Source organism: Danio rerio, chromosome 16 (genome assembly GCF_049306965.1).
Source record: "Danio rerio strain Tuebingen ecotype United States chromosome 16, GRCz12tu, whole genome shotgun sequence".
In the NCBI taxonomy this organism is placed as follows: domain Eukaryota; kingdom Metazoa; phylum Chordata; class Actinopteri; order Cypriniformes; family Danionidae; genus Danio; species Danio rerio.
The window spans coordinates 21693045-21720335 of record NC_133191.1 but is presented as its reverse complement, the minus strand read 5'-3'; the positions used below and the strand labels follow the sequence as shown (position 1 = coordinate 21720335).

Here is a 27291-nt window from a genome sequence, read left to right as displayed (position 1 = left end):
AGCCCCCCACAAAGCCAAGCAGAAGGAGCGCAAGCACCAGGAGTTGTTGGCATTGGCTCTGGGCGTGAATCTGGGCAGCAGGGGTGCTCTTCTCTGGAAACCTCTAAAGATTTTGGCTTGTTCACAGATCAGCCCATCGCCGCTGAGCAGACGGACCACACTCAAAGATGGACCAGAGAAACACTGTAACTATGAGAAGATACACAACTTTAAGGTAGGTGCTGCTTTATACCTCAAAAATGTTACTTTAAATTAGTTATGTTCTGTAATTATTTATATGTTCTGAATATTTAGAAACACTTTGTTTTATTGTGCAACTCAGGCTATAAAAAAACCATTAACTAATTATTGTCTCAGTAAACTAGTTAGCGACTTATTAATAGTTAGTGAGACAGTAATTTGATTTAGGAATTGAGTATAAGGATGTAGAATAAGATCTTACTTTGAAAGTACTAAAACACAGTTATCGTCTTATTAATAAGCAGGTAGTAAGCTTGTAGTTTATAGTAGGCATGGGCCGATGTAAGATTCTGACGGTATGATAGCATCGGATAAAAATAGCACAATTGTATGGTATAGTGATTAATATGTTCTATTTCTAAATGTCAACAACTATTTTTTATTCTTTATTGAACACAATATATTTTTAATTTTAATAAGCATTTAAAATATTTTGGAACAGTAAACATGTCAGACTAAATAATTGAAATGATTGACCTCTGCTGTTTTTATTAATTTTAAATGAAGTTAGTTTCATCAGCATTGATAATAGTGAGAAATGTTAAACAAGCAAGGTTTTTTAAAGTATAATGTGACACTGAAGACTGGAGTGATAGTAAAAATGTAGCTTAGCATCACATGTATTTAAATAGTATTTCACAATTTTACAGTTTGATCGTATTTTCCAAAGTTTCATCAATAGTTTCACCTTTGGAGATCTTTCTTTTCTTTGGATATAAAGTAAAGCCACTGCACTGCTCAGCATATAGCATGATGGATGTTGATTTTAAGCTATTTGTTTTTCAGTTATTTGCTGAATCGTGGGCTGACCACTAGCTTTTGATGTGCAAATACTGTTGTCCTAAAAAAGCTAAATAAAATAATCGTAAAAAAAATTTAATTTACCATACTAAAACATTATAATAGAAAATGTTGGTGGTTTTAAAACCTTCCAAACCACGGAAAACCTTGAAACCGTTTGTTGTGCTATGCCTAGTTACTAGTTTGTCTTGTGATAAAATAAAGTGTTACTGAATATTTATTAAAACGTCATGAATAATGTGACATTGAAGACTGGAGTGATGGTAAAAATGTAGCTTTAGCATTACATGGATAAACTGCATTTTAAAATATATTTAAATAGTATTAATTAGATTAAGGCAGCTTTGGTGAGTAAAAGAGGCTTATTGAAAAAAAAAACATTGAAATATTACCTGATTATGCAAGTAAAACTTGTTTATCTTAATATATGATCTTAACTGACCATTCCGTATGTAAGAACATAATGGCGGCAGAAGAGAAAAGTAATCGAGTTACAACTTTTGCACATTTTTTTTTTTTCTCGATTCAGCCTGTTTGGCTTTTTTGTAAGTTTGTTTTGTTTTTTAAATCATTTAAAAGAACATTCATTCATTCATTTTCTTTTTAGCTTAGTCCCTTCATTAATCCACCAACTTATCCAGCACGTTTCACACAACGCATGCCCTTCCGGCTGCAACCCATCACTGGGAAACATCCTTACACACTTATTTACACACATACACTACAGACAATTTAGCTTACCCAATTAACCTAAAAGAATTATATAACTGAATCATATGAATGCAATAGTAACAAAAGTAGCATATTTAGCATCAACGTTGACTACATTCACATGGACATTAATAATCAAATTATTTGCTTTAATCTAAATGAGACAATAATATGATTATGGTGTTTACATGAGTTGCTTTTTGAATGTTTTTTTCATGATACTGTTTTACGTGTTGTAGCACATATTTAATTAACATCATTGCATTATCACGCTATCCACATTTCCTCCAGAGTATTATGTAATTTTGGGAGTTTCATTTTTAATTTGTCGACTTTCACTGTAGTTTGGCACTTTCACTTTCATTTTGGAACATTTCGTGCATGCCTCTGCTGGAACTGCAGGAAGAGTGTAGTTTTAATCAAATTTGATAATGCATGCCGTATTAATAAAAAAAACTAAGCATTTCGCGATGCAGGTGTCTGTGGTCCTTTATCGACTCAGTAGGTCCAGAGAATAGTGTCAAACTTTGTATAGATTATCCTGTCGCAAAATGCGGTGGAAATCCTACACGACGGTAACAGTTTGATTAAGGTGTTTACATGTCTGTACTGCACTTCAATAATGCGACTAAACTCGACGTACTCCACATCTTACATGATTTCTGTTTAGTTCGATAATGACCTAATTCAGATAAAATTAATCCAAAAATTACTGTTTACCTAGTAGACTCTTAATCAGAGTATTGTCTTAACAGTATTAAAATTAGCATGTAAACATAGTCAATGACACGGAAAATCATTAAATGTTAATTCAAAGCTTGTTGATATAACTGAAATGAATGGGAGACGTCAACATTTCAGTGCTACAAACGTAATATCCTGTTCTTAATAAGCTAAATACCAAAGATTGTGGTATTTCTTTAACTTTACTTAACTTCAAAGTCATGGATATAGATGGAATGTACATCTTTTCTCTCATTTCCTTATTATCAAGTTCATTGGACATGTCATGTACTACTCAAAACAAAAACAAATTAAATGCAGAAAGTGAATAGCTCTCTATATAAAGCAAGGCAAATGCTCTGTGAATAGAACCACTATACTCTATCTTCTAGCCAAGGGTGATGTTTTTTATGCACATTAACAATAATTTAGACCATAGCTCTATAAATAAAGCTAGTTCTGTAGCCAGTCAGAGGAAACAAACAAAGAAAGGGGGCTAATAATATTTACCTTAAAAATTGTTTCAATAAGTGCTTTAATTCCAGCCAAACTAAATGAAAATAATGTGAAAATGCCCTTGCTTTGTAAAACACCACTTGGTAAATATTTGAATTAAAGAACCCCTATTATGGGTTTTTGAAAAGGACCTTTCATGAAGTGTATAACACAGCACTTGGTGAAGTGAAATATCCAGTTAAGGCTTAAATCTGAAAGTGGACAGGGTTTAAAATTATTGATTTATTTATAAAAGAGTCGACTTAGAGAGGTTCAAATGAACCGTCATCGTAACAAGTCTTTAGGTGTGTCTGTCACGGTCTGGTAAGGGGAAAAAGGAGCGAGGACCCAATTGCAGAGTGAATAAATATTTTTTATTAATAAAATAAAAGGCAAAATAAACAACCCCGAGGGGGAAAAACACTAATAAAACAAATAAACAATAAAAACAAACTAGCGTGGAAGGCTGGCGGGGATCAGGACTGAAACAAGGTAACAAACAACAAGACAAGGTTACATACGGTGATGTACAATGATGAACTGGCACTGGACAGTAGACATGAGGGGATTATAAACTGTAGTAAATTAACACACAAACAGATGAACATAATTAACTAATAATGGGTTAGCAAGGAGGGTGGGACTTGACAATAGACAGTAGAGCGCATGACACAGACAACACAAGCCATACGCTCACATAAAACAGGACAAGAACATGCAGCCAATGAGAGAACTCATTAACTGCATGTTCCTGATAACACAAACACAACACTGAAGCACACAACAAAAGCACGTGATCACAATGTAAACACAGAGCCACATGCTTTGACAACAGACGCAAGACACAAGCACAAGATAGATACACCTTACCATGCGCTCACACATATGAAACGCGCATGCTTCATCTCAGCGTCAACCAAAACCGAAAGCAACTAGACGAAGACGCTGAGAATGAAACAGCACGATGCTGACAGAACAAAACACACAAACACTAGACGGCGCGCGCTCACACAGAGACAAACACAATGACAGAAACAGGACAAGACAGGACTAGTGTCCGGACTCTGCCACCAAAACAAGAATTCACAAGACCAGAGTAGCAGAACCCTGACAGTGTCAGCGTGAAATTGATACCTCAGCATTATAGCCTCAGCCTTGTGCTGTGTACCTATCTGCACTTGTTCTGTATCTGGTTAACTCTTTATATTCTTATATTGCGTCTAAAGCCACGTGATGCATGCCGCTTTTTTTACGGATTAAAATGCGTGACTTTCAATCCTCTGCCATTTGTCATTCCTACTATCAGCTGTTCCTAAACACGTGCAGCGGTCAAGTTTCAAAATAGTTCAGCTTTTGCCACTCAGTGGGTTAATAGTGAATGTGTGTCATGGTTAAGAATGGAGAAATATGCTGGTGTTTAACTGCTTTAATGCACTCCTGCATTGGGCTCACACATACACTCTGCATTCTGACTTCTTCAGAATTGTTGATAAGCCATGCTGGGCATTTCTCTCTGTCTTATGCTGAACGCAGTCGACCAATCACTATAGACTGGGTCATCAGACCAATCAGATTAGCATCATGCTAAGGAGGGGTTTGGAAACAAAATAATCACTGAACGATTCATATGGGAGTCGCTGGGATAATTAGGAAAAAATAAATGCAAATTATAAAACAATGAAAGTGTTTTTTGACCTTGCATGCATATCAGCATGTTGTTGGAGACCCCCTCCCCGCCAAACTAAAATATTACCTTTTTAATGCATAATAGGGGCTCTTTAAAATTTTACAGAAACGGTTTTAATTTTGCTTTTAACTGTATGTGTAGCTAGAAAACCATGCTAAAATTTCATTTTTGATTAAAGAAAAAACTAACAATTTACTACAAATTTGTCATTTATTTAGCTAAAAGTCTTAGTTAATGGTTTCTAAAAAGCCTGAATTGGTTTCATTAGTAAATGTTAGTTAATGGGGTGGCACGATGGCACAGTGGTTTGCACTGTTGCCTTATAGTAAGAAGGTAAGAAAGATGCTCTGGTTTCCCCCATGAACCAAAGACTTGTGCTATAAGTGACTTGAATAAACTAAGGGCATACTCACACTATGTACATTTGACTTGAACCGGGCCAAAGCACGCTTGTCCATCCTTCCTGGTGCTGCAGGAATTAGGAGGTTTGCTGATGGCGCAGATGTGGTGCAGTGAGGAGTTTGCGTCTTTAATAAACTACGACAGTTCGCGTTCATTGAACGGTACAAATGATTAATAAATCCATATGAAATCACGTCTTGCTTTCTGTTTCAGGCTTAGGCGCGTTTTGCACACACACACAAGAGTACCGCGCCAAAGCACCAAGTGAACCACACTCAGCGCACTAATGCTATGTTCACACCAGACGCGGAACAAGCGGATAAATCACGCTATTTTTATCTAAATCACGGATTTGACGCGCGAATGAAGCGAGTAAACTCAATTGTTCACGTGCGTGAACAATTGAGTTTACTCGCTTCATTCGCGCGTCAAATCCGTGATTAAGATAAAAATAGCGTGATTTATCCGCTTCATTCGCATGTCAAATTCACTTCAGAACAGACGCGGATTCGCATGATGGGCAGGGCTTCTGTCTGCCCGGTGACTCTAGCTTCTATGCTAAAAGGCTAACATGGATTTTATGAAGAAAATTACAGTGTTTATGTACTTTATGAAGGCTGAAAAACAGCGTCGATACGTTTAGGACCATGTCTGAGTCCACTACATGCTTTCAGAGGTGCATCCAGCTTTGTGAGCTCATAAACTCCTCCAGAAACGGAACCTGGATCACGGAGGCTTTCAATGGTCCTTCTGACTGAGCCAAGCCCAGTTTGATGACTTGTTGTCGGTGTCGCCTGGAGGATTTCTCCCGGGACACCATCAACAGGTTCTACGTCACAATCACGAGCTTCTGATTGGTTAGTGCGTCAAACGCGCAAAACGCTCAATTCGCCTTGCGCGTATCCCGCTATTCGCACCGCGCCATTTGCGCAATTCGTGTCATTCAAGCCGCGCCATTCACACGTATCTTGCCACAGGATTTCTATTCGCGCGTTTGCATTGACTTAACATGTAAATCACTCGCGCTTGATGCGCGTTCCGCGTCTGGTATGAACGCAGCATTACACTTCTCAAATGATCCGGGAAACTGGCCTGAGCATGGTTTCGATAGCATAGTGTGAGTAGGCCCTAAATTGTCTGTAGTGTATGAGTGTGTGCGTGAATGTGAGACTGTATGGGTGTTTCCCAGAATTGGGTTGCAACTAGAAGGGCATCCGCTGCATAAAACATAAGTTGGCAGTTCATTCTTAGCTGAAAGAAAATAAATGAATGTCAATGTACTTACTAACATTAACTATGAACAATACAACGATCAACAAAACCAGCGCCCCCTTATCTCTCCCCCACCACACCACATGACAACCTTCAAAACATTTTGAGATTCTGAGTGTGCCTTACACTTTTGAGTGGGCTTGAGAAACCACCAGCAGTAATCATACTCTTTTAACTGTGTTATTTGAAGCGACACTTGCACCAGTTTTGCACATTCGCACCACACACTTTCTTACAATCATTCAATCTCATAAAAATCATTGTGTATTTATGAAGTGAGCTTTAGACTGGTGAGTGGGCTTGACAAAAACACACTCTTCCATCTCTCAATCATTTTAACCAACACCTGCTGCAGTTTTGCACAATCCCAACAGACAATTTCTTATAATTAATCAGCATCCCATAAAAAACACTGTTTTCTTGTGAAGTGAGCTTCATACAGGTATAATAATTCAGTGTTTACCTGCTCGTATGTCTATGAAGGTATTTTTGTGTATTTGCTCAGCTCACGTCTTCATGTCTTCAAAGGTCAGTGGTTCATTCACGTTACACTGACAGTCACATATAATCTTAACCAATATACACAGTCAGAGCCGATAGGAGCCATGATGATTAGTTTACATTTCGAGTCTTCTGGTTCTTGAGTTTTTCGTTCATCCTGTGACAGAATTACTCAAACCCGAAGACTCGAGAAGTAAACGGATCAAATCTCTTTCCGGCTCAAAATGCATACGATTGGCTTCTGTCTTTCACGTGATGAACGACTCAGACTGAGGACTCGAGAGGTGAATGGATCAATTCTCTTTCCGGCTCTAAATGCATATGATTGGCTAGGCTTTAGTCTTTCACATGGTGAAAGAACGACTCAGACCTGATAGAGAACTCGAAAAATGAACTGATCTTCTCCGGCACTACACAACGTGCGCATGAGCGAATGAATTAATCACTTAGTTCATTCGAGTCATTCATTCTTTTGTCACATAACGTGAAAGAAAGCATAAGAGATGAGTTATTCAATAAATCAAATTGTCTTTGAGAACCGCTTTGTAATATATGATGCTGCAGGCATTAGAAACATGAACACTGTTTAATTGTTGTTTATTGTTTTATTATTATTTTTTACCAGAAAAGCCTGAAAACAAAACAGATTACTTTAAAATCACAATAATAAAAACAATCAAAAATAAATAGTGCACATCAAGCTAGGCTTTTTAATAAATAAAAACAAGTAAGCTTTAAATTAAATAACACGTTTGTGCCAGAAAAGCTTTATATCAAATATGGCAACTCTTCCCAATAGATGTTTTTATGAAACAGCAATTTAAGTGAAAGATAATACAAATAAAAAAATACAAAAGCCACGGAGCCTAATGAGCTTAACAAGTTGACTTTAGAATATTAAAACAACAAGCTTGGCTTTTTTTTTTTAAATAATCAGAATTAAATAAGCTTTAAAACAACACTGTGTGGCTTTGCTTGTTGGACTTCACTTGGCTTAAGGTTTGCATTCAAAAACACAAGCTCTGAACCTTTGATAGAAGAGTCTGTTTCTTCTTTCTGATGATTTGAAGTGATTCTTTTGCCATTACTTGTTGGTCGCAGGATAAAAGCTTCTGCTAAATGATTAAATGCAAACGCAATCTTTCTTCATACAAATATTAGACCAATACATAAAGTCTGCATAGAAAAACATTATTAAACAAAAAATAGGGTAAAAAATAACAAATTACAAATCACTTGTAATTGTAGAATTTGATTAATTTATCATATAGCCTAGCTTAGTGTTTGTTTCCTGATAGCAAGGCAGCAAATAGACAAAAAATTCTCGTTCTCGTTGCAGTGTACAGTGGATACAGTTTAAGATCAGAAATGCACATAATAATAATAATATGATATTATTAGTTATAATATTATCATAATAATTAATGATTATGATGCACCCATCCTTAAAGAGGATTTAGAACCATTTACTAATTTCTACATCCAATTCTGCTGTATTGTCAAGTCAAGTAAGAAAGACAAATGACTCAAACCTGATAGAGGTTCTCTTTCCGGCTCTAAATGCATATGATTGGCCCGTGATGAATGAGTGACTTAAACCCGATAAAGGACTCCTTTAGAGGTGAACGGATCAATTCTCATTCCGGCTCTAAACGCAAATGATTGGCTTCTGTCTTTCCGCGATAAACAACTCAAAAGACTTGAAATGAATGATACCACCTTTTTGCGTGGATGAATGAATCACTCCCTGAGAGGACTCGTAGTTCCTGAGTCATTTTGAAGATTTGTTCAAAATTAACGAATCATTCAAGAACGACACATCACTAGTTCTCTCAAAAAAACACTCCTCACTCATTACTCTAGCATGTAATTCTCTGAGCACTAAGAGTTTCTTTGTGTAATTAGCACTTTTTGTGTGTATTGCCTTGCTGAGTTACAGAATGCCTCCTCAATTGTAAGGTACTTTGGACAAAAATGTTAGCTAACTGACTTAAAGCACTGTGACCTTTACATGAACTAGCAATGAATGCCTTTATTTTCATTGACAAACATGAATAAAACTAACTATTGGTTATTTTAGTAAACGCATTAACTAACATTAAAGGTGCAGAATGTTAGTTTGACATCAAGTGGTTGAACTAGGTATTGCACACCTGGTTCAAAACCCACACAATCACAGGTTGCCAGATTGACAGCATCAACAGGAGCAAGTGATTTAAAGCGTGTTTATATAAAAGCAACGGCACACGATAGAAGGAATATTTTCCATATTAAAAGATGTTTTTGTTCTAACCCACACCTAAAATTTATATTTTAGAAACAGCTTCTATTTCTTGCAGCTAAAAAACAGAATAAACTGACAGTGTTTACCTCAGGTACACCTCATGTGCTTTATTCAGTGTTAAATGCTAATAATGTGGGTTTGAATGGCATTGTATGTAATATGTATTGCCATACTACTGAAGGCAGCAGTCGACTCACCTCAGCTTTTGAAATAAAATAAACCGTTTCAAATTGAACTTTAGAACCATGAAACAATGTAAACGAACACATATCAGTGATTTAGCATGTATATATATTAAAGTTAAAAAGGTTTTATGTATTCATTAGATTATAAACCTTACCATTTAGTCTGAGTGCAGTGCGTGCACTATTCTGTGCTTCTGAATGGCTGTATTTAAATTTCTGTCAAGTTTTGTCTGGTGCAAACAGCCAAATTGCTTATCACTGCGTATCATGTCACATAGCGTGTTGTTTGGACACACTGTAAAAAAAAAATCCAGAATTTTAGGGTTTATTTTTGGCAGCCGGGATGCCAGAAAAAAGAACGTAAAATAAAAGTTGTTAGATTACAGAAATTTACTGTAAAATAACGGACATTAAATTACAAAAATTTCCTTAAATTAAAATTTCTGGTAAATTTCTGTTATTCAGCCTCTGTTATTTTACAGTAAAATTCTGTAATTTAACAACTCGTTATTTTACGGGGTTTTTTTAATTTGTTTTTTAATGTGGGATCATGTGTGAATAGGCCCTTTTTGAAAATACCAGTAAATTTGTTCCGGCAATTTCCAGAAAGAGAAGTTGTAACATTAGTTGTAACATAGCTGCAAGATGTTAGCTGCGACGCGTGTAGCAGCCAGTGAACTTTTCTTTGTTTATAAATACAAGCGCAGCCATATATACAGGTCATTCCTGGTTAATGATGTCAGAATTTACCGGTGTTTTAGAATGGATGTGTAAATGGTCTTTTCTGAAAAAATTCCGGAGCGTTCTTGTCTGTGTGAACAGCACTTTTTTGAATTTACCAGTAAAGTCGTTCCAGTAATTTTCCAGATATTTACCAGCATCACTGTGTGAAAGGGGCTAATGTCTTTCAGATCAACAAGAATGTTCACTTAGCATGTTTCTGAAACATATTACAACATATTATGGTGTTTTTATGCTTTAGAAGAGTCAAAAACATGCATACGCCACCTTTAACTAATAAAACTTAACATACTGTGTTAGCAAAGTGAAGTGTGACCATATTACCCATTATTACTAAGAGGTTATTCTGATGTTTACTACATCTTAAATGTTAATGTGCAGACAGCGTTTAGATATAGAGTATACATACAAAGGAGCTTTGTATCAATAAGCCTAAATCTATATGCGCGTAATTGCCTAGGCTTTTAATCCATTAACAGCGCTATTGACTGATGGGATTGATTGTGCAAATCAATGACCTCCTGCTGAATGGACTCTCTCCTGTTTCATGCCTTTTCAGCTTCTGGCTGCGAATGAAGAGTGTATCGTCTTCTGACCTCTTTTCTAAAGCCTGAAAGAGCAAAACAAAATAATCATCTGACTTGAGCGTGTCACTACCTAGTAATGTCTTGCTCATGATGTCAGCAGAGTCATAAGGACATCGCGACTGTTTAGAATCGGAGCTGGGTGTTAGGTTCTAGGCTGCTCACTTGCTAGGTTGGCTAATTAGGTGTCATTGATGCTGACTTCTAAGATGGTGTGGGCAAAATGTGTTTTTTAATAAAGCAAATATAAAATGTGAGAAGGCCTAACAGACACAGTAAATACATAAACAAAAACAGCTTTGACAAAAAATTGTAAATACTTGTAATTATTAATTTAAATTACATAAAATATTAAATAAATTTTATTTTAATTTCCTTTGGCTAAGTCCCTTTATTCATCAACAGTTGCCACAGCGGAATGAACCACCAACTTATTTAGCAATGTAAATATTATTCATAAAGTATTTGGATACAATGATATTAATCAAAGAATTTTTTGGGGAAGTGAAAGTAGAAACTAGGGTACCTTTTTTTCTGTCATCCAGTACTGCACATCGCCTCTTTACAAACGCATTGGGGAAAAAGGGGAAAAGGGAAAGTCCTGTGTCCTCAAACAAGTGATTATGTTATTATATGACATTGTAAAATTTAAAAATGAAATTTGAACTATAGTGCTTTATTAGTGAAAAGCTGCTAAGCGCAACGAAATATAGGCTATATTTTATTACTTGCTCTTATGTGCTGAAATACTTAACATGTTGCTTTACTTAAGATTACAGAATAGTATGCAACATCCTTAAATAAAGGGGAGTCACCTTTTAGTGTCATATAGCCTATAAGGAAAAATGGTTATGTTTGGGTCTCTCTGGACTAATTGGGCTGAATGTTTGACTGTGTCTATCTAAATGAGGATGTTATAAAACACATTTTCTACCGAGTTATTTACAGAGAATTTCTGTGGTTTTAAATCATGGATGGGTTAGCTCACTGTGCAGGGTCCCTCAGTTAGTGGTGAGACCACTCGATGTTCGATGCCAACAGTCGGTCAGCGAGTAAATGAACATGATGAATGAGAACACACAGACATGTGCGTATAGACATATAATGTAATGCTGTTCAGTAACGGGTCATTTGTTTGTTTCAGTTGTCTTCATTTTAATGGTTTTGTGATGATGCGATGGTGTGCTTTATCTGTCTGATTCCCGCTAAAGTGGGCGGGTTGTGTGACATTTGATTTGGGGGACGTTCTGGGGGCGGGGTTTGCGTGACACGCTGCGAGCTCCTGGCCTGACAGTGGAAACGCGACATGATTTTGGCCTCACTGCTCAACCTCCCGGTCGATTGGGATGGCCCGGCCCAATAAAAGCCCTGGCTCGCAAAAACCCACATGAACACGGGGAGAACATGCAAACTGCACACAGAAATGCCAGGCGACCTTCTTACTATGAGGCGACAGCGCTACCCACTGCACCACTGTGTTGCTCCATATTAAATAATATAAAATATCATACAAATATAATAAAAAAAAAACATACAATTAAATTAAATTTCAGTAAAATAAAAAATTATATATAATATTAAATAGAATAAAATAAAATATAAAATGTATTTTTTAAATTCAATTAAAAATAAAGAATTAAATATTTTTTATAAAATAATTAATATTATAAAATATCTAATTAAAATAAAAATGTTAATTAAATTAAAACTAAATACTAATAAATAAAAAATAAAATATGACATTTTAAATTTAATAAAATAAAATGTTAAACTAAATTAATAAAAAAAAAATATATATATATATATATATATATATATATATATATATATATATATATATATATATATATATATATATGTGTGTGTGTATATATATATATATATATATATATATATATATATATATATATATATATATATATATATATAAATTAATATAACTAAATAAAAATGTAAATAATGTAAAATGCAAAATATAAAAAATAAAAAGGACAGACTATTGAGTTCCTTGTCTGCTGTAGTATTGTGTGCTGTAGTTTATAAAATATATCTTGTTTTGGTCAAGTATGTAAGTATGTTATGCATATTCAGTGATATGTGATTTTATGAGATTATGAGCTTTTATCTATTGCAAGGTGCAGAAAATAAAAACAATAAATAATGCATTAATAATTAAATTAATAATTAATTAAATAAATAATAATTAAATCAAATACATTGAGAACTAGAATGAGCTTATTGTTGTACAAAAACAATATAAAACTGAAAATAAAATATTAAAATAAAAAGAGCTAATCTAATGTAAACCTGACTGTAAAAATTAAATTAAATTAAATTAAATTAAATTAAATTAAATTAACTTAAATTAAATTAAATTAAATTAAATTAAATTAAATTAAATTAAATTAAATTAAATTAATTAGTTGCAGTTAATTAATTAATTAATTAATTAGTTTTTGACAAATGCATGTTGCAAATCACATATCACAAATAAGGTGACGTTCAGTCAGAATGCAGGCAGTTCAGTACGTTTCAGAATCATCAGTAGTTCAATATAAAGATGAAGAGGATTCTCATTATGATATTTACATTTCATCATTCATACCCTTGGGCTTTGTGCCAAAGTGTGTCTTTTGTCCGTCCCTGCGAAGTGTTTTGACAGCACAAGGGCGTTTATGAGAACATGCTTTATGTGTGACTGTCGGCAGCTTTGTAACAGATGCCAGACACATAATTTTTTCCCAGCAGTCCTGTAATCTGACTCATATGTGTTATAAATGTCAAAATTTATAACAACACCCTATTTCAATAGGCGTTCAGTAGCAGCCTCGAGTCCTGATTATTACTTCAGAGCTTTGACTTGCAGCAGATTTGTCCCTGTCAACAAACTGACCCTCGAGTGCTTTCTCACTCTCTTGAATCTTTCCATGACCCTTTATAGAGCTTCAGACAACAGCTTCAGACGTCACTGGCTGTCATTTTTCAAACAAAAACCAGTTTTAATCTGAGCCACATTCCTCTGCCCTTGCCTGAAGTTCTTTGATTATTGCATTGGAGCAGGTGGGCAGGTTTTATGTGTTGTTTATGTTTTGTTTTATATTTAATTATTATTAGTTTAGTTAAGTAAATTAGCCTGAAATTAAATGCTGTTTTGTGGTATTTTTTGTGCTTCTTTTCTTTTCTTTTTTTCAGTTGTTGTACATTAATTGTTTAATTTTAGCTTTATTTTTAAGTATGTGTTTTATTTAGTATCTTTTCTTGTTTTATAATAATTTTTGCTTTATTTATTTTTCATTTTTTGTTTTGTTTGTTTCATATTTAGTTTTTTTTTGTTTCTATTTTTGTAGTAAAGTAAAATTTTAATTAAATACACATTTTGTTTAGTATTTTTTTCATTGTGTTTAGTTTATATATTTCTGCTTATTTCTTTGTTTTATATTTGGTTGGTATTTTGTTATTGAAATTAAATTTTAAAAAATGTTAGTAAAAAAAATACTGGTAAATTTAGATTTAAATAAAGTTTATTTATAAAAATAATTTCGAGAGAGGGGGCAGCACAGCGGCGCAGTGGGTAGCACAATTGCCTTATAGCAAGAAGGTCACTTGTTCAAGCCCCAGCTGGGTCACTTGGCATTTTTGTGTGGAATTTGCATGTTCTCCCTGTGTGGGCATGGGTTTCCTCCGGGTGCTCCGGTTTCCCCCACAAGTCCAAAAATATGTGGTGCATATGAATTAGGTAAGCTAAATTGTCTGTAGTGAATGAGTGTGAATGAGTGTGTATGGATGTTTCCCAGTGGTGGGTTGCAGCTAGAAAGGCATCCGCTGCATAAAACATATGTTGGATAAGTTGCCGGTTCATTTCGCTTTGACGATCCCGGATTAAAAAAGGGACTAAACCAAAAAAATACAAATTTTTGAATGAATAATTTTGAGAGGATCACATGCTTATGATTGACCACAGCTGGTCCTGCATTTGCACCATTCATCAATTAGATTATTTTTACCTTACTATAAATAGAGTTTCTTACCTTAGTTACCTTCGTCTTGAAGAATCCCCCCTACTCCTCCCTCTTTTTCCTTGACAACACGGTTGCCTCACAGCAAGAAATGTCATTGGTTCAAATCCCTACTTGGCCAGTAGACGTTTCCTTGTAGATTTTACATGTTCTCCTTGTACTCGAATGGGTTTCCCCCGGGTTTTCCATTTTCCTCCACAGTCCAAAGACATGTCATATAGGTGAATTGACCAAACCAAATTGGCACCATTGATGAGCTCTTAATTACCAATCCCTAATTGCCATTAGTCATAAATAAGCAGGGGAGTTCTCGAGATCTACTTGAGCTCAAACTCCCCTCTCGTCTACAAACAGGAGAGAGCCCAGGGGCTTGAAGATCTTATAAGCTCAGGGCTCTATCCTGGGACAGCATGCCATAAACGCTTTATAATCAATCATCAGCTAAGTGTCACTCTTGATTCTTATTTAAATTGTCAATTCTTCTGGGAAAAAATAAATGAATATCTCACTCAATTCCAGAGTTAATCTTGTCTGAATGAGAGTGATTTCGGCTAGCTGAAGAGTACAGTGAGAGATCGAACAACTTTGAACATTAAAAAGTAAACAAGTAAAAGTGATATTTTGTATGAGTTGGTGTTGTATATAATGGTTTAAATACTTCTAATAAACTCTGTAAATGTTGTTATTTTACCGACTTATATCTCTATATATTATTTTGTATTACAATATTGTTTCAAACGGCTAAAATGTTGAGAAAAGTAACTTTGTATGAACTTTGTATGAATTTTCAGAGCAAAGATCAAGGTCCCATAATGCAATTTACAACCATAAATAAATGGAAAAACTTGTTAATTAACAGATATTTTTTACAGGGTATGACAATGTCCTTAAATATATATTAAAGCCAGTTGTTTTTGATCTTGTGGGGACAATGTTCTGGTCCTCATGAGGAAAATACCTGATAAATCTTGCAGAATGAAAGATTTAGAAAATGTAATTCTGCAAAATGTTTTCTTCCATAGTGGGATTAGAGAGTGTAAAGGGTTTATAAATGAAAGAGTATAAATAGGGTTGTGTAGGTGTGTCAAGGTAAGGTTTTTAATTTTTTATTATTTATTTATTTTTTAACTGTGCTTTTTATTTATGTATTAGTTTATTTAAGTTTTAGTTCATTTTGTTAATTGTTTTGTTAGTTCAAGGTCATGTCCATGTTTACATGCACACAGATATTTTAGAATCAGTGTTAGAATCATCTCTGTTTTAAAACAAAAATCTCTGTCCACATGAAAATGTCAAAATGCACTGTGATGCATGCTAAGGGCATGCTGAAAAAACTGCATGTAATGTCCGCACGACCACACTGTACCTGGAGTTTTGGTAAATCTTCACTCTGGTCAGAGTTTTAAAAAAGTTTCAGTTGCCAGTACTCTATTTTATATGTGGAAATTCTCATGTTTATGTGGACAAGGCCTTCTCTGTTGCAATCGAGAGATCACACTAATTAACACCGAAAAAGCCAAAGCAATAGCAAAGCAACCACTATCAGATTACTATGTTAAAAATAATGGACTACAACATACAAATGAGAGAGGTTGACTTAGAGTGTCACTTATCAGTTTTATAATAATTTGTTCAGCTGTTGTTTGAAATACGAAAACACAGTCTTTACCTCTTAGAGGTTTATTATGTAGTCTCTGTTGCCACCTTGTGGCGCAACCATCTTTGCTTTGCTCAGTATGAAAGGCTGATGGTTGCTGACATACCGCATCTCAGAAATTATAAATATTTTAAAAAGACACTATACTTATAAATATACTGCATAGTTGCAGTCTTAACTACTAAATTATGGCCCAAAAAGCCTCAAAAGTACATTATGTTGTCCAACAGCTGCAATATTTGTCTAACTGTATTGAGCTTATTTTTCTGCCTGTTGTCTTGTCATGCGGGTGAAGTAATACGCAAGGGTGAAGAAGCTGAGCTAGAGCTGTTATATTGCATGGCTATCAGCAATAATCAGATTCTAGAACCAGACAGAACTTTTGTTGTGAAATAAGTATGTTTTGAACGATTTTTTACTGTTTGACTCAAACTGAAAGAATTAAAAGTGTAATGTCTGTTGCGTATGCATTGAGATTAATATGGATTTTACATAGTTATCAAATGACTTATTGTGTAATTAACTTTCCTTTAAGACAAAGTAATTAGAAAAGTTATTTAAATAAAATTTTAATGATGTAATCAGTAATTAGGTTTTTGTAACAAACCTACACAACAATTTGAGCCATTAGTTTTTATTTACACAAAAACTTGGTGTATATATAGTCTGTGTTTTGACTTTCAGTTATTGCTGTGTTTTTGGTGCAGGTGCACACGTTCAGGGGGCCGCACTGGTGTGAATACTGCGCTAACTTCATGTGGGGTCTCATCGCTCAGGGCGTCCGTTGTTCAGGTAACCCTCCACCAAACACACACAAATGAGTTATAGCATTGTCTATCGAATTTCGACTAAAAGCTTTTGTCTTGCAACAATGCCTGAAGAAATTCAGCAGAAAGTGCTGTGGAAACCTGCGGCCAAATACTGAAAGTGAGAAGCAGGACAATAAGGGTTTTAACTATTATGCTGATTTGTGGGTATTTTGCATTCCTGAATGACACCTGGTCCAAACCAGTCAAGTGTCTTTTGTTGAGTGTTGACTATTTATAGTGGTGCACACTGTATACACTATTAAGTGCTGTGAGACAGACACACCCAGGTACACATAAACACACATCAACACATGCACTGTGCACACACAACCTGCACTTAATGTTCAAAAAGTATTGGTTGTTGTCACGGTAAGTAGGAGTGATGCAGATGAGTTATATAAAATATTGAATATCTATAATATTGAAGCTGCAAGCAGGAATGAAAGGGACCTCACGCCCGGTGGCCTTTTGATGACAGAGAACCGTGGACATTATTAATTTAAGCTGATATATATATATATATATATATATATATATATATATATATATATATATATATATATATATATATATATATATATATATATATATATATATAACCTGAGAAAATCATAGTTTTATGCCAAACTTCCTCCTGTGGTGCAATAACTGTGACTCAATATTGGAATGTAGATGTCTTCAAGAGAGGAATTTTATCAACCATGTGAAGTTGTAGGCAGATCAGTAATTGTGTGTTTGATTTATATGTACTTCCTATTCCATGGCGAAACACTTTGGCTTTTTCCATGGCGAAAAAAGAGGTTTGTCAGGCCAACATTAACCTGTCATCGGCGAAAACTCTAGATCAGGTGGTGCTATAACTGTAACTGGATATTGGCATGTAAACGTCTTTAGGTCAGGACTCTTATCGTACGTTGGAATTTTGAGGCAGATTGGACAATGCATGCCTGAATTATAAGTTTGGTAGGCCGCCACAGACACGGCCCTCGACAAAAACTCTAGATCTTCACAACTTAACATCGTCAAGGTCTTTTGATGACAATACCTAATTTTGGTATTGATAGGATAAAATCCCTAGGAGGAGTTTGTTCAAATACAAAGCGTGAAAATGGCAAAAACGCCACTTTTTCTGCACAGGAAGTTAAAAATATCAAACTGCCTGTTGAGTTTGAGATTTCGTTCCAAGAGACTTTTTTGTAGCTATTGGCATGTTTGATGTAGCTCGGGAGCCAGTTCGTCAAACCTGAATAGGTAGCGCTGTCGAGTCATTTTGCCACACCCACTTCCAGAACCTATAACAAACATAAATTTTGGCCATTTTTGGGGTGTATGCAGGTTTTTGAGTTCCCCTTCGGTTGGGGAACTTCAGTGCCATGAATGGGAGGATTCGGATCAGAAGCCGCTTATCTGGAGAGTATTGAACGGGCCAATGAATGAAATTAATTGGCAGCGTAAGCTTGCGCAGGTGTGCGACATCTGCAATTATCTCAGCATATAAGCACACCTGAAGCCAGCAGACGCCATCCTTTTCGCTTCAGATCCTTTCTGAGTGAGTCGATGAGGGTTCCTCTTGCTGATCAGCACTTCAGAGCGAACGAGTGTGTCTCCCGGTCCAGAGTGGGTCTTCGCGGTGGCAGACGGTCGAGCTGGGTTACTCCCTTGCCTGCGGTTCTTTGGGTCCGGTCCTCCAGAGCGGTGCGTATAGTTGCAACTTTCCTAAAAGAGCAACACAGTCGTGCAGCACGTCCTTTTCAGGATGGCGCTCCGACTGTGCGTTTCTGGATGCGGGGGTTTCCTGGCTCCGGATGATGGACACGATCACTGCATTGCATGTTTGGGGGTCCAGCATGTTAATGCGGTGCTCGCGGGCGGTTCATGTCGTCATTGCGATGCCATGACCGTTGCACAGCTAAGATCGCGGCTAACTTTCGCAAGAGAGCGAGCCACCCCAGTTGCCTCCTGCTCTAAAAAAGCAGCGGGCGCTCGGGCAGATCTGAGGGTTTCAGCGGGAGCTAATCCGCCGCCCACGGGCTCGCGGACCTCTCGCTCCTCACGGCGCTCCATCCAAGCTTCGGGTGGTGAGAGTGATCCGTCTAACCAGATGGTAGCTCTCACACTCGCTGACACCGGAGATCAGATGTCCTCCGCGGCATCGGAGGGTGGGCTTTCACTGTCCGACGAAGATCCGGACCCGCTCGCCCCCTCCGGGCAGGTGAGCGCTGTCAAATCGGATCCTGAAGCGGACATGTTAGCCGTGCTTTCCCGGGCTGCTTCGGCCGTGGGGTTGGAGATGGTTTATCCCCCAGCTCCGCGGCCGGACCGACTAGATGGGTGCTACGTAGAGGACCAGAAGGCGAAGCCTTCGAAGCCTCTCGTCCCCTTCTTCCCGGAAGTGCACAGTAGGCTCACGCAGTCCTGGAGGGCACCTTTCTCTGCCCGTGCTGCGAGTGCCTCCGCCCTCACCGCCCTTGACGGCGGAGCTGCCAGGGGGTATGAGGCGATCCCGTCAGTGGAGCGCGCTATCGCGGTCAATCTTTGTCCGCGCGGCGCCTCTACGTGGCGGGGTTTGCCCCGCCTCCCGTCCAAAGCCTGTAGGTTGTCTGCCTCCCTCGGAGCCAGAGCTTATAAGGCTGCGGGCCAGGCTGCTTCTGCTTTGCACGCGATGGCCACCTACCAGCGCTACCAAGCGCAGGCGCTGGCCGAGCTGCACGAGGGCGGGTCCAACCCAAGCTTATTACATGAGCTGCGCACCGCGACCGACTATGCTCTTCGGACTACTAAGTCCGCCGCGTGTGCGCTGGGGAGGACGATGTCCACACTTGTGGTTCAGGAACGCCACCTCTGGCTAAACCTGGCCGATATGCGCGACGTTGACAAAGTTCGCTTTCTTGACTCGCCCATATCCCAGGCTGGCCTGTTCGGCGACACCGTCGGTGAATTCACCCAGGAATTCAAGGCGGTGAAAGAGCAGTCGGATGCGATGGGCAATGTCATCTATCGGCGTGGCCGTAAGCCCGCTCCGCCCGCCGAGCCATCCACCTCCGCTGTTCCTCGCCGAGGGCGCCCGCCAACGAGTGCTGCCCCGCCCCCGCCTGCGCCTCCGGCCAAGCGGGCGCGGCGTTCACCTCAAAAGCAGGCAGCCCCTCCTGCCCAGGGCGCCGTTAAGTCCGGTAAACGGACCGCGAAGCGTCCCTGAGACAGGCCATCCGGAGAAGAGGAAACTTGCTCTTTCCCCGCTGGAGGGCGGGGCCCCGATAACAACGGTACTTTTCAGTGCCACCAAAACATCAGTAAAAGAGCACTTTTTCCCTTCCCCGGATGTGACTGCACGAGTTCTGCCAGTCCGGGACGCGCTGCCTTCCGGCTCGCAGACTCTACGTGCTTCGCCAGTGGCTCACGAGCGCTGGGGGGACGGTCTCCCTTCCCTCAGCCCTCCAGCCCCCTCTCCGGAGTCAGGGTGCGGAGCCAGAGCGAATCGCTCTCCTCCAGCTCTTCCGCGGGACCCTCGTGCTTCCCGGATCAGCACACCCACTCCGCGCTGCCCCACCGCTGGTACGTCAGCGATTGTAGCGATGACTCCATTAGCGAGGGCTCTGCCTGCCTGGTTAGCGCGGGCCAGCCCCTCGCGGTGGCTCATACGCACAATCAGACTCGGTTACGCGATTCAGTTCGCGAAACGGCCCCCCAAGTTTACGGGCGTGTATTTCTCCAGGGTCAACCCCCTGTCCGCCCCTGTCTTGCGAGAGGAGATTGCTGCCCTCCTGGCGAAGGGTGCAATCGAGCCGGTTCCTCCAGCCGAGATGGAGAGTGGGTTTTACAGCCCATACTTCATTGTACCCAAAAAGAGCGGTGGGTCACGGCCAATCCTAGATCTGCGCGTTTTGAACCGCTGTCTGCACAAGCTGCCGTTCAGAATGCTCACGCAGAGGCGCATTCTCCAATGCGTTCGTCCTCGGGATTGGTTTGCAGCCATAGACCTGAAGGACGCGTATTTCCATGTCTCCATTCTTCCACGCCACCGCCAATTTCTGCGGTTTGCGTTCGAGGGTCGAGCGTGGCAGTACAAGGTCCTCCCCTTCGGGCTCTCTCTGTCTCCGCGGGTCTTCACCAAACTCGCGGAGGGTGCCCTAGCGCCCCTTCGGCTCGCGGGCATTCGCATACTCCATTATCTCGACGACTGGCTGATTTTAGCCCACTCGCGGGAGCAATTGATTATGCACAGGGACAAGGTGCTTCGGCATCTCCGCCTACTGGGGCTTCAGGTCAACCGAGAAAAGAGCAAACTCGCTCCCGTGCAGAGGATTTCTTTTCTCGGGATGGAGCTGGACTCGATCACCATGGTAGCGCACCTCTCCGAGGAACGCGCTCGCCTGTTGCTGAACTGTCTGAGGGAGCTCGACAGCAAACTAGTGGTCCCACTGAAGTTCTTTCAGAGGCTCCTGGGGCATATGGCATCCGCAGCCGCCGTCACGCCGCTCGGGTTGCTCCATATGAGACCACTTCAGCACTGGCTTCACGATCGGGTCCCCAGACGCGCATGGCACGCGGGCACACACCGGGTCTCGGTTACTGCGCTGTGTCGCCGCGCCCTCAGCCCTTGGAACGACCCCTCGTTCCTACAGGCCGGTGTGCCTCTAGGACAGGCGTCCAGCCATGTTGTTGTTTCAACAGACGCTTCCAACACGGGTTGGGGGGCCGTGTGTCGCGGGCATGCGGCTGCGGGCCTCTGGAAGGGTGCCCAGCTGCATTGGCATATCAATCGCCTAGAGCTGTTGGCAGTGTTCCTCGCTCTCCACCGCTTTTTACCGGTGCTGGAGCGGCAACACGTGCTGGTCAGGACGGACAGTACGGCGGCGGCGGCGTATATCAACCGCATGGGGGGTATGCGCTCTCGCCGCATGTCTCAGCTCGCCCGCCGTCTGCTCCTCTGGAGTCACCCGCGGCTGAAATCGCTGCGCGCCATTCACGTCCCAGGCACGCTCAATCGTGCAGCCGATGCGCTCTCACAACAGCTGTTACGCCCTGGAGAATGGAGACTCCACCCCGAGTCTGTTCAGCTGATATGGGCGCGATTCGGGGAGGCCCAGATCGATCTGTTTGCTTCCCCCGAGAACGCTCACTGCCAGTTGTTTTTTTCCCTGACCGAGGGCTCTCTCGGCACGGATGCACTGGCCCACAGCTGGCCTCGGGGCATGCGCAAGTATGCGTTTCCCCCAGTGAGCCTGCTCGCGCAGTTTCTGTGCAAGGTCAGGGAGGACGAGGAACAGGTTCTGCTAGTTGCGCCCCTTTGGCCCAACCGGACCTGGATATCAGAGCTCTCACTCCTCGCGACGGCCCTCCCCTGGCGGATCCCTTTGAGAGAGGACCTACTCTCTCAGGGACAGGGCACCATCTGGCACCCTCGCCCCGATCTTTGGAACCTCCACGTGTGGTCCCTAGACGCGAGGAAGACTTAGGTAACCTACCGACTGCGGTGATTAATACCATCACTCAGGCTAGAGCCCCCTCCACGAGGCGCGCCTACGCCCTGAAGTGGAGTCTATTCACTGAATGGTGCGTCTCTCGCAGAGAAGACCCCCGAAATTGCCAGATTAGTGTTGTGCTCTCTTTCCTTCAAGAGAAGTTGGACAGCAGGCTGTCGCCCTCCACTCTCAGGGTTTACGTGGCCGCCATCTCCGCTTATCATAGCGCGGTAGCTGGCGGCACCGTGGGAAAGCATAACCTGGTCATCCAGTTCCTTAGGGGTGCTAGGCGAATTAATCCATCTCGCCCCCCTCTCATGCCCTCTTGGGATCTCGCCCTCGTTCTCACGAGTCTGCGATCCGATCCCTTTGAGCCACTCGAATCAGTATCTCTAAGATTTCTGTCCCTGAAGACAGCTCTGCTGGTTGCGTTGGCCTCCATCAAGAGGGTCGGGGACCTGGAGGCATTTTCGGTCAGTGACTCGTGCCTGGAATTCGGGCCGGATTACTCTCACGTCATCCTGAGACCCCGCCCCGGTTATGTGCCCAAGGTTCCTACCACCCCCTTTAGAGATCAGGTAGTGAACCTGCAAGCGCTGCCCCCGGAGGAGGCAGACCCAGCCCTTTCTTTACTTTGTCCAGTTCGCGCTCTGCGCATTTATGTGGACCGTACTCAGAATTTTAGATCATCTGAGCAGCTCTTTGTCTGTTATGGCCGTCGGCAGCAGGGAAGTGCCGTATCGAAACAAAGATTATCCCACTGGATTGTGGATGCCATTTCACTCGCTTATTCGAGTCGAGGTCAGCCGTGTCCCCCGGGAGTACGTGCACACTCCACTCGGAGCGTTGCATCCTCTTGGGCGCGTGCACGCGGCGCCTCTCTAACAGACATCTGTAGAGCTGCGGGCTGGGCGACACCCAACACATTTGCAAGGTTTTACAATCTGCGAGTGGAGCCGGTTTCCTCAAGGGTATTAGGTAACCCTTTGGTGATTGAGGAGACAACTCGGTAGGGTGTTGAAACACGCTTGCTGCGCCATTCTCCCTAACACGGAGGTACGTGCGCCTTTTTTATCTGTCAGTAAAGTTCCCCGTCAGGTGAGCCCTGCAGATTCCTCCGTGGCCCCCAGCACTGACTCAGCGGAGGAGTCACTTGCTGGCCCACTACGTTGTAGGTCTGCCCGCTGGTCAGCCCGCGTTTTGGGTATAGGTGCCTGCTATGCGTGATCCCCACTAGGCGATCCCATATGCTTATTCCGCCACGGTTAAGTCCCCCCCCTGGGCGGACCCGTGTCTTCCCTCTCCGCTAACCACTCTTTTGCTATGCGTACTCCCCCTTTTTAGGGCTAGTCCATAGGTAAATTCTGCCATCTATCCCCCCCTTGGGTAACGGATGGCCTCCGCAGCGTCCTCCCTATCGGGATTGCACGCTTCCCAACGTACTGTCGTATTTCCTAGAATTATCTAGATGCTCACGACTTCCCAAAAAATATATCTAAATCCGTAAAACTTCTGTTGAAGTAGGATAAATTAGGGCCAGGGACACGTTGGAGGACCGCGCCCCCCATGATGTGGGTGCGTCACGCTTGCTTGACTATCTCCTCATCGGGGGTGTTGGTAAGGTGCAGTCATTATGGCGCTTTCCATATTCTCCCATTCATGGCACTGAAGTTCCCCAACCGAAGGGGAACGTTCGAGGTTACAGAAGTAACCCTTCGTTCCCCGAGGAGGGGAACGGAAGTGCCATATTCCGTCGCCATGATGACTGTCCCTTAGCTGTTTGAAAGTCTCTTCAGCTTAAAAGGATGGCGTCTGCTGGCTTCAGGTGTGCTTATATGCTGAGATAATTGCAGATGTCGCACACCTGCGCAAGCTTACGCTGCCAATTAATTTCATTCATTGGCCCGTTCAATACTCTCCAGATAAGTGGCTTCTGATCCGAATCCTCCCATTCATGGCACTTCCGTTCCCCTCCTCGGGGAACGAAGGGTTACTTCTGTAACCTCGAACGTTTTTAAGCATGTTTAGACCCTCAAAAGCACGATTCATTCTAGAGATTTGATTTGATTTTGATTTGAGATCAAGAAGAAAAAGATTAAACAGAGCGATTTCAAAAATGTTTACGTACCGTATTTTTTGCACGGTATCAAATAAACTTGTTGTTTGAAATTGTTCATGTTTGATCACAGCAATAGTGATGACGTAGTGTTAAATTGATAACTCAACAAAAAATTGGAAATGATGCAACGTATGTTACATGATGTAACAGTAATTTATCTTTCTCTATATGTTTTTACGGAATTGTATATGTATCTCCTATATGTAATTTTCTCAATGCAAATTTTTAATATAGTAATGCCTCATTCACACTAGCAGTGACTTTGTAGCTGCCTGTTGCTCTTCATTTGCAAAAAGTTAAAGGATTCTAAACTTTGTTGTGTCACCTGGTCACCAACGGTCGCCGGAAGTTGCTTGCTCTCCATTGAAATGAACGGTCAATTGACCCTTCGCTAAGCCACACCCAGAAACTGCCACACACCAATCGTGGCTTAGCAACTGTAGCTACTTGCAGGAGCTCTGTCAAGCTTTCGAGCATGGGGAAACAGGCCAGAGCGTTGTGCATATGTATCGTGCAAATCTGGTACCCAGTATCCTAAAAGTTTGGCCAGGGTGGTGGAATTATTTTCCCTTTTCAAAACCTAAAACCCAAGGGGAGAAATGCCAGCGTGGATCAAGCTCTGTGAGGGCCGCTAAAGGAGTGGAGTTAAGTTGGTTTTGCTTTCGATATTTCTGACACATTCATTGATAGACCGACGGCAATAACTCACGCACCTCTTACCCTAAACAGATCTAAACTGTGTTTCCTACAAAAATACAAAGCAGGTTATGTTTCCCAGCTGTCTTTTTCTTTTTTTTCACTCGATATTATGAGCACTACTTCGTTTAAGCCTTCGTCATAGTAGGCATACTAATAATAGCAATAATTTTTGCATCTATTTCAAGCTACGAATATTTGAAATTACATATCAACAGAACAAAACAGAGATATGATCCCAATCTGAGCACAATATACTTCATCCGCAGCTGTTATTGAGTAATTTATAAGCCTGTATGTGCATACATATGTCAGAGCTACAATTCACTGATGTTTTCTTCAGTCTTTCGGAGATTTAGTCATTGGTGACGATGATATAGCAGGTTAGTGTCTGCTTTTATATTTGGTGTCTGATTAATATTTGCTGTTAGGAAAAATCTTATTGTTCACTTCTGCTATTTATATTTCAACTTGCATTTCAATTTATTTATTTATTCCACTTAATTACAAATTAGAATAGAGACGGTATAAAGAGCACACAAACATACATGCAGACAGTGATAGGTGTACATCGTTATGAATAAATGATGCTAATATTCAGCACAAATCCATCAATTTCCCCTTTCTGGCTGTTCTTTCTATGAATGAATGATGTAGAAGCACTGTCCATGCGTGTTTCCTCGTCGGTTAGTAAAACTATATTTCATTGCACAAAAATTAATCTATCAGGCTTTCTGGCTAAAAATAGAGAAATCACGGTTTAATTTGTTATTATTAGATTATTTATAATTTTCACCTCCTGCTGTGCATGAACTAAGCTGTTGAATGGTTAGCGTATGAGGCAGCTGGGCTAACCTAGCTTCAATTTTGATTGAGTGATTTTCTAATCGTTGCCTATTGTGTCTTGAATATAGAATAATGCATTTTTTTTTGTCTGGTTTTCTCGGATATTTCACCTGATTGCCAAAAATTACTTATTATAATCCTGGGAATGTCTGACACCAGCACATAACATATTGTGATAGACGTGCATTGTGATAGACAGGCATGAAAGCTTGACCGGCGTAGCAACAGTAACTAAGGGGGCTTAGTGAAGGGTCAATTGTTACTTTGCTGCTGTGAGTTGCTTGTAGTGTGAACGAGGCTTAACTGCATAACTGTCTTACAGTAAAATATAGTTAATATTACAGTTAAATGTACAAAAACCGTTAATAGTGTAGCAATATTCAACTTTATATTGTATACAGAACTAAAGCACACAAAAATGTGTTTATTTTTCTGTGATAAGGGTGGCACAGCAGCTCAGTGGTTAGCACTGTCATAGCAAGAGGGTCACTGGTTCGAGTCCTGGCTGAGCCAGGTGGCATTTCTGCATGTTTTATAGCTCTGGGCGTTCACGGGTTATTGTACTCTAAAGACCGGCTCACACTGTGCAATTTTTTTATAATCCTGAATGATTGTAGAATGTCAAATTGCATGAACATTGATTTATTTTGCACGTTTTTTTTTTTTTTTTTTTTGGTTATATTTTAAGTGTTGTATAACAGGGATGTACAAACTTGGTTCTGGAGGGCCTATGTCCTGCATATTTTAGTTGTAACCTTAATTAAACACACCTAAAACAGCTAATCAAGCTCTTTCTAGGTGTACTAGAAACGTTCGAGGTTACTAAAGTAACCCTTCGTTCCCCGAGGAGGGGAACTCCAGCACTATAAGTGGATTTGATTGTTAAAATCCACGTATGGGTGGTTCGGTTCAGAAGCTACTCGTCTGAAAGAGTATTGAACGGGCCAATTAAGAATGAATTGGCAGCGCAAGCCTGCGCAGGTGTGCGGCATATGCAATCAACCGAGCATACAAGCACGCCTGGCGCCAGCAGACGCTATCCTTTTTAAGCTGAAGAGAC

General features: G+C 40.6%; 1 protein-coding gene across 2 annotated transcripts in view; it reads left to right on the top strand.

The window, feature by feature from the left end:
* The window catches only part of chn2 (chimerin 2), a 174997-nt gene that overhangs the window by 120407 nt on the left and 27299 nt on the right, over nucleotides 1-27291 (top strand). Inside the window, exons 7-8 of one of the 2 annotated variants that reach the window (XM_694550.11) lie at nucleotides 128-214; nucleotides 17007-17091. In XM_694550.11, coding sequence (XP_699642.6) covers nucleotides 128-214; nucleotides 17007-17091 — 172 coding nt within the window. Of the gene's footprint in view, nucleotides 1-109; nucleotides 215-17006; nucleotides 17092-27291 lie in introns of both variants that reach the window. The other variant, XM_073925490.1, reaches the window with a different exon arrangement.